At 47.4% G+C, this 10,900-nt stretch overlaps 1 protein-coding gene across 13 annotated transcripts in view; it reads right to left on the bottom strand.

Moving 5' to 3' along the window:
• The window catches only part of FYCO1 (FYVE and coiled-coil domain autophagy adaptor 1), an 83,261-nt gene that overhangs the window by 38,814 nt on the left and 33,547 nt on the right, over nt 1-10,900 (bottom strand). For 8 of the 13 annotated variants that reach the window (XR_010319006.1, XR_010319007.1, XM_064274669.1 and 5 more), the window contains 5 exons: nt 10,289-10,407; nt 9,005-9,172; nt 6,475-6,624; nt 5,495-5,706; nt 2,661-2,793 (listed from right to left, as the gene is read on the bottom strand). Coding sequence is in view for 9 of the 13 variants with exons in the window: in XM_064274669.1 (XP_064130739.1) it covers nt 2,661-2,793; nt 5,495-5,706; nt 6,475-6,624; nt 9,005-9,172; nt 10,289-10,407 (782 nt within the window). In the remaining 4 variants the exon portion in view is untranslated. The other 5 variants (XR_010319009.1, XR_010319008.1, XM_064274673.1 and 2 more) reach the window with 5 other exon arrangements.

Below are 10,900 nucleotides of genomic sequence, written 5' to 3'. Positions count from 1 at the left end.
TGCCTGCCACTTCAGTCCTGAGAACAGAGGGGCAACAGAGATGGCTGCGGGTGGGCCTGGAAGACTAAGAGTGAGGGTGTGCGCTGGCGTGTCTGAAAGATCCTGTCATCTTTTTACCGGCGGTTACAGCTGTGTGCCTGCTTCCCACCACCCTCCTGGCTCTAAGCCCTGCCCTGGGGGCCATGGGGAGGTCACTCTGGGAGTCCACAGCGTCTTGCCAGGTCTCCCTGCATGGCTGCACTTTGGGATTTCCTCCTGTCCCAGCATTTCCCAGAAGGACAAGGCAAACAACTTCCTGAGCCCTAAGGTGTATATGTGTGGGAGGAGTAGACACGGGGCAGAGCAAGGTGGGCAGGTTTCTGACGGTCACATGGGGAAATGGGGACCTGGGGAAGAGAGCTGAAACTTTTAAAATCTCAAGAGTGTGGAGTGGCAGGAGAAGTGCTGGGTTCAAAGCTGAGTATGACACTTACCGACACAACCTTGAGCAAGTTATCTGGCCTCTCAAGGCTTTAGTTTCTTTACCTGTAAACTATAGATAATAATCCCTACTCCCTGAAGGGCTATGAGGGGACTAAGTGAGGTCATGGGTAAAAGTACTGCTACCGGTAAGGTGCTCAGCAAGAATCTCTTTCAACAACTCTACTTCTGTGCAGTCTTACTGGATTTGGACTTACATGGTGTTTAATCCCTCCTGGATCATGTCTTGCCTTAGGTTTGCTTTTTTTCCTCTAAGCTTCCCATCAGGGATACTTTTACAAATCCGGGACTCTATACCTCCTACACCTTCTTAGGCTTCTGGCTTTTTGGAAGCCAGAAAAACCAATATAAGAAAAAGCTACCAGGGATGCTTGGGTTTATCTCTAGCCAAGGCACAAAGATGTCTGACGATGCAGGCCTAGCTGACTTGGAGGCGTGCTCTTCATCCAAACAGATGAAGCTCAGGGGATTGCGGGTTTCCATTCGCCAGTCCCAGATCCGCTTTGGAGCCCATGGGCCTGCATACTGGCAGTTTCCTTTCCTTGGAATGGTTCCTGATTTACCATGGCTGAAAACACATTTTGTGTCAGCAGTCAGAGTGCCTTCTGTTTTCGTTCCTACTGGGAAAGAGGAAGGGGAAGGTGAGGGCTGAGGGAGTGAGAGGGAGCTACAGGGTGGTCACTTTCTTGTGCAGGCTACTGGTCCTGCTCACCTAACTACGTACCTGTCTGCTGGGAGCTGAGTCAGGGTCAGTGAGCAGTTGCCAGGTGAGGACAGCAGAGTGCACTCAGTGCTAATGGAGCAGAACATGCTCCAGGTCCGCCGGGCCCTGGGGGCTAGGGAAAAGGCTACAGGCCCACAGGGCCAGGGAGCGCATCAGAGGAGGGTGTTCCAGGAAGGAAAAGGAATGCAACAGTGAGCCGCAGCTGTCTTGGGCTGTGTGACCAGGTTGGCTTTATCCATGAGGCTACAACATCGCGAGTTTAGTCACGTTCTAGTCAGAGAACTGAGCAGTGTGGAGAAATATACTTTGGCCTAAAGTCTCCTATGCTGAGAGCCTCATAAAGATTAAATACAGCTCCCACACAGCAGAAATTCTGGGTATTACCATCGACAGACAAATCCTAGCCCTACTCTGAATTCTGACCAGGAAGATCTCAACTTGAGTCAGCAGGGGTATCACAAAACTCCTAAGCTGGAGTGAAAGTAGGTCAAGCAACGGGTGGGACCTGAGAACTACATCAGTTCTTCCTTGAGCTTCTGAACGGCCAATGCTTTGCTGTAGAGACTGCATTTAACGCAGCCACCAGCGGCTGAGAAACACCAAGGGAGGCTGCCATGGGGGGGAACTTGGCCTTTTTCTATGGGTCCCATGACATCAGCTCCTGGTGTTTTGATGTGGTGGCATTTTGTACAGTTTATTTCTGTTTTTTTTTTTTTTAAACGCCTTTGCAAAACTCTCCTCAAAAACCTTGTTGGAAGATAAATACACCAGAAAGATGAGAACGCCAAGGGAGAAACAATCGCTCAAGTGCGCCTTGCCGACCGTGTCCATTCACAGAGCAGTCAGGTCGGTGGGTCAGGGTCATGGCTGAGAGCAGCATCACGACACTGTGCTGGGCACAGTGCAGCTGGGTGAGTGGCAAGTCCCCTCTGTGTGGCCAAGTGCAGGTAACAGACCTGCCTATATTTTTTACTGCTTTTAGAACTTTTGGGCTTTGGGAGGGCTTACCTGGAGCTAAAGTGAACTCCTAGAAAACACATCTGCCCAAGACAACTGAACTAAATCTAAGCATCCTTTCCCGTGGCATCATTACCATACTTGTTTGGTGGTTTCCAAAGATAAACATGATTTTTAAAGAACGGCATGTTGCTCTGAGCATGGCCAACGGCAACACGGTAAGGACTGCCCAAGCCGGGAAGATGGGCCTTCCTGGGGAGCTGCAGTTAGGGAGCCTGCTGACGCATCCCAGGAACTGACTGACAAGGCTCAGCACTGACCACGCATGGGAGGCTCCCGAGCCCTGGGGCTCTTCCCAGGGCCATCCTGTCCCAAGGACTGTGCTAAGGCACCCTCCCTTATGCAAAGACAGCCAAGCCTGCGACTGGTCCTTTGATAAGAAAGCACAGGGGCCGGGCACTTAATTAGCACTTAGGAAATGGATGTGATGTCTACTCACTGTTCAGCCATGTTTGGATCAAGAGAATCGGTTTCAGTGGGTGTTTCAGGCAAGGAGGAGCCGGACTCCTGAATCTGGCACAATTCCTCATCCGTGATGATGTCAAACACGGCGTCGTCTGGTGGCCTGCCATCTGTGTTTGCATGCAGGTCACAGAGGGAATCAGGAGAGAAGAGATATATACCGTTACGCACGGGATGGGGAATGGCCTTTGCAAAAGCGAGGGAGTGCAGCTCTGCAGAGCAAGCCCCCGGGACACATGTTAAATGCCATTCAACTGACAGTTATTATTCTGTCCAGATGTCAGAGAAATGGCTGTTTGGACATTCCAGAAAAGAAGGGGACCACAGATAATACCAAATGCACGACTTAAGAGGCTTCTCCAAGTTAGAGGTTTGGAGAGGTTTGAACTTTTTACACATTCTCTGGGGGCCTTTACTTAGAAGGAAAGAACCTATCAAAACATCATCAGGGAAGAGCTTAACAAAGAAGAAAACACACTTCGTGCCACTGATTCCTTGCTGCACAAGACACAGGCTGTACTTATTCATGTCTCTTTGAAAGCAACATTCCATCTGACCTGCATTTCATCCCAATCCACTGGCGGGTGGGGAAGAACCTCCTTCTGCTTAAAGACTTACAGCTGGCATCATGCTCTGAACAGGGGGCTTGCACCCGACTCCGTGGGCCACTCAGTAGGAGGACTAGTCACATGGGTGCTCCCATGAGGTCACCACCCACAAGCACCCTCTTACACATGTCATGGAAAACATGATGGCAGGTCTGAGGCAAACCAAATAAATGAAAGAAATGAGGAGGCAGGAAATGTCAGAAACCAAAACAAGTGACTTTGGCATGGTGCTACCCTCTGTCATTGCTGAACGCCCACCAGTAAGTCAGGGGCAAGAGTGCCTAGGCTACTTCATGAGAACGGTTCATGAGCTACAAGTTCCCAGCTGGCCCTGCTACATGGTGACTGGGACAGGCGGTGCTTTAGAAGGAATGTTCTTCTGTCTGAAGTCTGCATGATGGAGGGCTTGAGGAACAGGCTGGAAAGGGGGCCAGGGACTGGTTTCTTTCCATGGACTCAGCCACACTCCTAAACTTGCCTTTTGAGGATGGCAGAGGGAGGAAGAAAGAAAAGGGGGGAAGTAGAAGTAGGTAATAGGGATTAAAAATGCTATCCACTGTCAGAAATCAAAGATGATCCATATAAATGGAGAGATATACCACATTCATGGATTGGAAGACTTGATATTATTAAGAGGTCTATTTTCTCCAAACTGATCTAGAGATTCAATGCAATCACAATCAAAATCTCACCAGGATATTTTGTAGAAATTGACAGATTTTAAAATTTACATGGAAAGGAAAGGACCTAGAATAGCCAAAACTCTGAAAAAGAACAAAGTTGGAGGACTCACCCTACCTGATTTTTAAGACTTCCTATAAACCTACAGTAATCACAAGAATATGGTGTTGTCAAAAGAATAAAAAAAAAAAAATAGGTGTGGATAAATAGAACAGGGTCCAAATATAAACATGCACATAAAAAGTAAACTGATTTTTGACAAAGGTGTAAAAGTAATTCAACAGAAAATAATTTTCAAGCAATGGTTTTAGGACAATTGGACAACCATATGCAAAAAAATGAATCTCTACTCATACCTTGCACCATATACAAAAATTAACTCAAAATGGGTCATACACTTAAATGTATAACCTAAATCTATAAAACTTCTAGGAGAAAACAGGAGAAGATTTTTGAGCCCTTGGGTTAGGCAAAAATAGATATGACACCAAAAAAAAAAAATTGATCCATAAGAGAAAAAACTGATAAATTGGACTGCATCAAAATTACAAACTTCTGCCCTTCAAAAGACAAGTTTGCTCTTTGGGAAAAAAGGAAAAAATAAGCTATCGATTCAGAGAAAATATCTGTAAAACACATATCTGATAAAGACCTTGTATACAGAATATATAAATAAATCTCAAAACTCAATAATAATAATAAAAAAAATTTTAAATGGGCAAAAGATTTCCAGCTATAGGGATGGCAATAAGCACAAAATGCTGTGCAAGGTACACTTCTCTCCCCAAGAAGTTCTTTGTACCTGCTAAAAAGTGGGGTCGCCCAACCTTCTTGATGACCCAGTTAGGCCAAATACGAACCAACAGTATTTCTAAAAAGCTGGCTGGCCTGGATCCAAGCAGAGGCCAAGGAGGAATCTTCAGGGACCAGCTTATGAAAACAGATGAGACCCACTTCTGCCCTTGCTATCTCGGCTCTGCCCTTCTGGTTCTCTGCATCTCTACACCCGAGCTGGCAGCCTGGGCTGATCTGCTAGGCTGTGCTTGGAGCAGAGGCAACACAAACCAAATCCTGCTTCCTTTTACTGGGCCAAATAGGAGGGCACACAAGAGAGTGCATCCTTCTTGGCCAACTAAGATGCAGTGTGAGCTGCAGGGAGAGAGGAAGATGTTCCAGACACAACTCCTGGCTTTCCTCTGGGAGAGAGGGTTGGATACCAGGGCTGAGATTCTGGCAGACAGCATCTTCCAAAGTGTGGGGTATGTTCCAGTGGTGGTCCTTGAGTTAAGAAGTACAAAGGCCTCATGTTAAATAACGCTGAATCATACCATGAGAAAGTTATTCCTTTTTCAATTCTTTTTCAATCCTAACTGCCTCAAAAAGAAAGTCTCAAGTTGGTGGTAATATATTTTTAGCACCTCTTCAGGGCCTAAGTTGGGAAAACATTGAATCAAGCTAACTAGACAGAAGAAGATGGGGAAGTAGCAACAGAGAATACTATGGGTAGCAGCAGGAGCCTGACCTTGGCCTCTGGTGGCCTGGTGCCCAGCCTGAGCTGGTGGCAGTGTGGAGCTGGGCTCTCCCTGGCTGTTGCCCGAGCTGGTACTATCAGGGGAGCCAGGGCCCTCATTGAACTTCCGGAAGCAGGCCCGACAGCAGCGCTCCTTCTTGCCACTGTGCTTGGTCAGGACGTAGTTGTTGCAGCAGTAGTAACAGAAGATGCGGCCACATATCCTGGGAACAAAACAAACATGGGCCCTGAGGATGATGCACTGCGGGTCTTGTGTGCTGTTACCAGATCAGCAGAGCTCTGTACTGGGCTCTGGGTGTGCCAGATGGCTGTCAGACCTGGCTTTGTCCCACTTTAGAGTGTGGCCTTAGGGCTCATCTTATAAGAATCTAATAAAGCCATCTTGGTAAGTAGAAGAATGTTTTATTTCCCAAGGTCCTTGGAGGCAGGAAGAGGAAGTGTGTGGCTGAGCCCACCTTCTCTGACACAAAGCTACAGGTGTGCCTTCCACCTGCAGGGGCTAAGGGTCTCAGAGGAGACCACAACCCTACAGCGTACAGACCTACGCTGACCATTCTTCACCCCTCTCACCCCCAACCCACGATTCACTTTCACCTACCCTTCCCTGGGCCCTAGCAGGGCCTTTGCCCTGCCCGTGTTCCCCTTGTGAAGCCTCAGCTCTAGCTTTTGCTGGGTTCCAGTAACGCCGTTTCTCCTGCAGTCCCTTCAGGCTGAGACATGGCCGAAGGGCTGCTGATCTCCAGGTTCTACAGAGTCCTTGCGGGTCCCCTTAGCTCTGCCCATACCTCTTTATTAAGCACCTTTTCAGAGCCCTTTGTGGCCTGCTACAACCCTGACCGATACAGTCTTTTTGTGTGTTGTCTTAAAACCAAAAAGCAGCGTGCTTTTTCCCAGAGAGCCAGCCAGGGCACTGATGCCTATCACGATTCCTCGTTCAGAGCCGTTTGCAGATTCCACAGCTGCCCGCTGACCTGCAGTGGTGGCGCCGCACCATCCAGCTGAACTCCCGCTTGCAGTCGAGGCAGTGGCTCGCCTCCGTGTCCCCGAGCCACCTCTCCTCAGCGCTGAGCTTCTGTTGGAATTCCAGGGCATCTGACTTCTGCCAGAGAGCATCCTTGTCCCTGGGAAAAAATCGCATTAGAAAGAAGAAAGAATCCATGAAAACAAGAGAACCATCCCTGACTCACCTCAAAAGACTGACTCCGAATTTGCCAAGTCACAGACGTGCACTGAGGCTTCCTAGTGCTGCTAATGGTCATTCATGGCTTATGGTTTCTGTGTGGAAAGGTTTAGTTCTTTCCCAGATGGAACCCTAGCCAGCACACTCTGAGGGTTGATATGGCCTTGGTAGCACACCAGCCACCGATGATGTCGCACCACGGCTACTTAGGGCCTGAGGGAAACTGGCTCCCTCCCTGGCCAGGGACTTGAAATTCAACCAAAGACCCTCCCCCTTACATAAAAAAGCCAGAACATGGATTGATTGACCTTTTCAAGGACACTTAAAGCTGTCAGGACGCAGGAAGACTTATTCTTTGGGCCAGCTCCATTCTCCCAGCTGGTCCACAGCTTCCGTCCTTTCTGCCCCAGAAGGTCAGGTGCCCGCACCCTGGGAATGTGGGAATGTTCACAGCACCTAGGGTTTTCCTCACACACCACAGGAGGAGGTCTGGGCTTAGCGGTCACAGGTGCCCTAAGTTCCAAATTTGCAAATTGATGACATGCAAGTGGAGTTTTTAAATTTCCAAAGTAGTTTTAATTTTGATATTGCTATTTTGCAATCCCTAATGAATTAGTAAGGAGCCCTGGTGGCACAATGGTTAAACGCTCAGCTGCTAATCAGAAAGTTGACAGTTTGAACCTGCCCAGTAGTCCACAGGAGAAAAGACCTGGCGATTTGCTTCCACGAAGATTACAGCCTAAAAAACCCTATGGGGCAGTTCCACTCTGTCATGTAGGGTTGCTGTAAGTTGGACTTGAGTGACGCCACACAACAACAACAATGAATTAGATCTAGGCATTGCTTACCCATGGCTGGTAGCATCATAAAGAAGGGGCCGAACAGATGCTATGTGCCTCCCAAAGGAAAGACCCAATACTATCAATCAATTCTATGAAGTGTTCTTGCAAAAATTTGGAGCTGGGCAAGCTGTTAGGGAAGCAGTGGTTCTCTACTCTGGCTCACTGATGCCTGAACCCCACTCCTAGAAATTCTGATTTAGTGGGTATTTTTGAAAAAGCTCAAGATATTTCAATGTGCAGCCAGAGTTTAGAACCTTAGTTCTAACAATCAATTTGCACAAAACACAACGGATGGAAGAGCATGTTAAATGACACTATGGGGACGCCATCAGCAAAATTCAGGCTATGAGAACTCTACCAGACAAATGACCTGACTTCTTAAAAAATAAATTGCAAAGTAAAAAAAGAAATAAGTTAGAGAGATGGTGGAGTAACTGACAGATTAAATCTTAAGAAACATCACCAATTACAATGTATGGATCTAATTTAGATCCTGATCAGAGCAAACTAAAAAAAAAAAAATCATAAGGCAACTGGACAAATTAGAAACTGGCTAGATAGTGGATGATATTAAGGAATTAGAGTTCATTTTGAAATGTGGTAATGATACTGTGGTGCCTTAAAATGAAGAGTCACTGTCTTACAGAGGTACGTAGTGAAATCTCTGGATGAAATGCTATCATGTCTGGCATTTGCTTCAAAATAATTTGGGGAAGTGATGGGAATGGGGGGAAGCACCGATGAAACAAGGCTGGCCATGAGTTGACTAAAGCTGGGTGACAGGTACAAGGGTATTCATTAAATCATTCTATCACTATAGATTTAAAAATTTCCACAGGAGAAAGCTTAAAAAAAATTTGAATGAATATCCAACATTTGAAAACCAGAAGATTTCACACAAAAAAATCCAGATTTCCTCCTTCTCTTGAGAAGTAAGGCAATCTGGCCACTCTGGGCCTGGGGCCCGTGTGGCACCAGTCAGCTGGAACAGGCTGCCTCCAGCTTCTCACAGGCCCCTGCTGACCCAGTCATTTACATCACCTGTCTGGTCGCTGCTGGCACTGGAGTTTGTTTGGGACTCCTGGTATTGGAGAAGGTAGGATGGAGGCAAAGGAAAAAGACTCATGAAGAGGGGTGCAAGAGAATAGGGAAATTCCTGAAGATATTAAACCTCATTTATTGTCACTCTTGTGGCTAAGCACATAGAGATTTTGAAAATAAGTACACACATCAAATGAAAACACAAACCCAGGGGAGCGCAAGGTATGAACAGTGGGATCCACCCTAGTAAGGTTGGAAGTGGCCTGAGCAGACCCTGAACGTGTGTGGGGCCCTAACAACAACTGATTATGTGCAAAAAAGGTGGAGGGGACGGGGGCCCATTTCCCTTGTGGCATCCTTTCAAGAGCATTTTCGTTTATTAAAGAAAAGCCAAATGTGGTGGGAAACCTTCAGCCACACATTTGTCCCGACACTCACCTGAGTAGCTCTATCAGCCGTTCTTCAAGGTATTTCTTGGTTCTGTTCAGGTCATCCAGGTCAGCAAGCATCTTCTGGTCGTTCTTCTCCCGGTCTGTCACCTCCTCGCAAAGTCTGTTGTAATACTCTTGGAATTTTGTCGTGGCTTTTTCGAGATCCTTCTGGGTCCTGGCAGAGAAGTGGTAAATATTCTTGATTATCCACTACTCCCAGCTTCTCCTATCACTCTGGGCTGACCCAGGCCTCAAAGGGGGTGCCTGCCACCTTTCCCAGCGAGGGGAGCCCCTCAGCACTATCAGTTATACACTCACCTAGTCTTCAAGACTCCCCTCACACACCCAATCCCCCCACTCTCCTAGCTCACCAAGTACAAGGTTACTCTAGGAGATCAGGTTGACTCCAGGTTGCTAGCAAGACCCCAGGTGAATCTACATATACTTTTTTTTTTAAGGTTGTTGTTGTTGTTAGGTGCCATCGAGGTGTTTTCAACTCATAGTGACCCTACATACAACAGAACGAAACACTGCCTGGTCCCGTGCCATCGCCACAACGGTTGCCATGCTTGAACCCATTGTTGCAGCCGCTGTGTCAATCCATCTCTTTGAGGATCTTCCTCTCTTTCGCCAACCCTCTACTTTACCAAGCATGTTGTCCTTCTCCAGGGACTGATCTCTCCTGATAACATGTCCAAAGTCATTTAAAGGTAGTTCTTGAGAAAACAGACTCTGAAGCCAAACGGTCTGTGCTCCAGTTCTACTACTATACCATCACTTACATGCTGCATGACCCTGGGAAAGCTACTTAACTCCTCTGAGCCACATTTTATTCATCTGTAAAATGGGAATAAACAATACCTTCCTCAAAACTGCTGGGAGGATTAAATAGGTAAATATATATGCAAAGTACTCAAAACAGTGCCTGGCACATGCTAACCATTATTTAAATGTTTGCTGTTATTATTACCATTATTGTTATATCCCAAGTTTTACTTCCTTTCAATTTTTCTAAAGCATGACATTGGTTACTGAACTACAACATGCCCTGCCAGAGAGAAGGAAACAGAACGGAGAGAAAGGCTCTTTAGCGTAATAAAGAGCTGCCCGGAGGAATTGCCAGGCTCTCTGCGGCATGAGTTGGGCTCAAGTACTTTCTGTGTAGTGGTTCTTCTTGCAAGGGGACTTCTCTACCCTGATACGAGCGACTTTCTAAATGACTGTGCACCAAACGCCCCCTTCCTTAAAGACTCTTCCCCCAGTGGCCGTGTGGGTGGATAATGTAACTAACCTTTCCAGGTTTGCACGCAGGGCAGCCCCCTCCTCGTCCTTCTGCAGCACAGCTGCCTGGCACTCTGAAAGGTGGTTGCTGGTGCTTCTCAGCTTCTCTCTCATATCTGCTTGGGTGGCCTGGTACAGGACATCAGGGAGAAGACACTCAGCTTGCAGAAGCCCTTGCAAGATGCCATAAAGCGACTGGTATGCTACCAGCCTCATCTGGCTTGGGTCACTTCTAAATGGAGGGTTTTGTTTTTTTTAAGGTCAAGAAGCCCAGAGCCTCTGCTCTCTGTTTCTGGGGGTGTGACACACTCCTATTAATGACTGTGCCCCTAAAGAATCCATTGCAGCTGGTTGTGGTGGCTAGAGGGGGCAGCATGCTTCAGCTCTCTGGGCAAAAGTGGGGTTGGAGGTGGGGTATGGGTGGTGGCGGGCAGCGTTCACTGGGAAGGGTCCCTGCTCTTAAGAGTGCTAGCCTGTCCTGCTCTGTTTAGAACCACTGACTTAGAGAACACCTAGAAAGATGGGCAAGACGGACAACTCATTTCCTTCATAAGAAACAAGGGCCAGGTGAAAAACACACTTGGCAGCTCTAGCCAGGTGTTCAGGGAGTAGAAGGGGGTCA

The sequence above is a fragment of the Loxodonta africana genome, chromosome 22 (genome assembly GCF_030014295.1).
Source record: "Loxodonta africana isolate mLoxAfr1 chromosome 22, mLoxAfr1.hap2, whole genome shotgun sequence".
Taxonomy (NCBI): domain Eukaryota; kingdom Metazoa; phylum Chordata; class Mammalia; order Proboscidea; family Elephantidae; genus Loxodonta; species Loxodonta africana.
The sequence above is the reverse complement of the archived record's forward strand: the minus strand, read 5'-3'. Positions and strand labels throughout refer to the sequence as shown.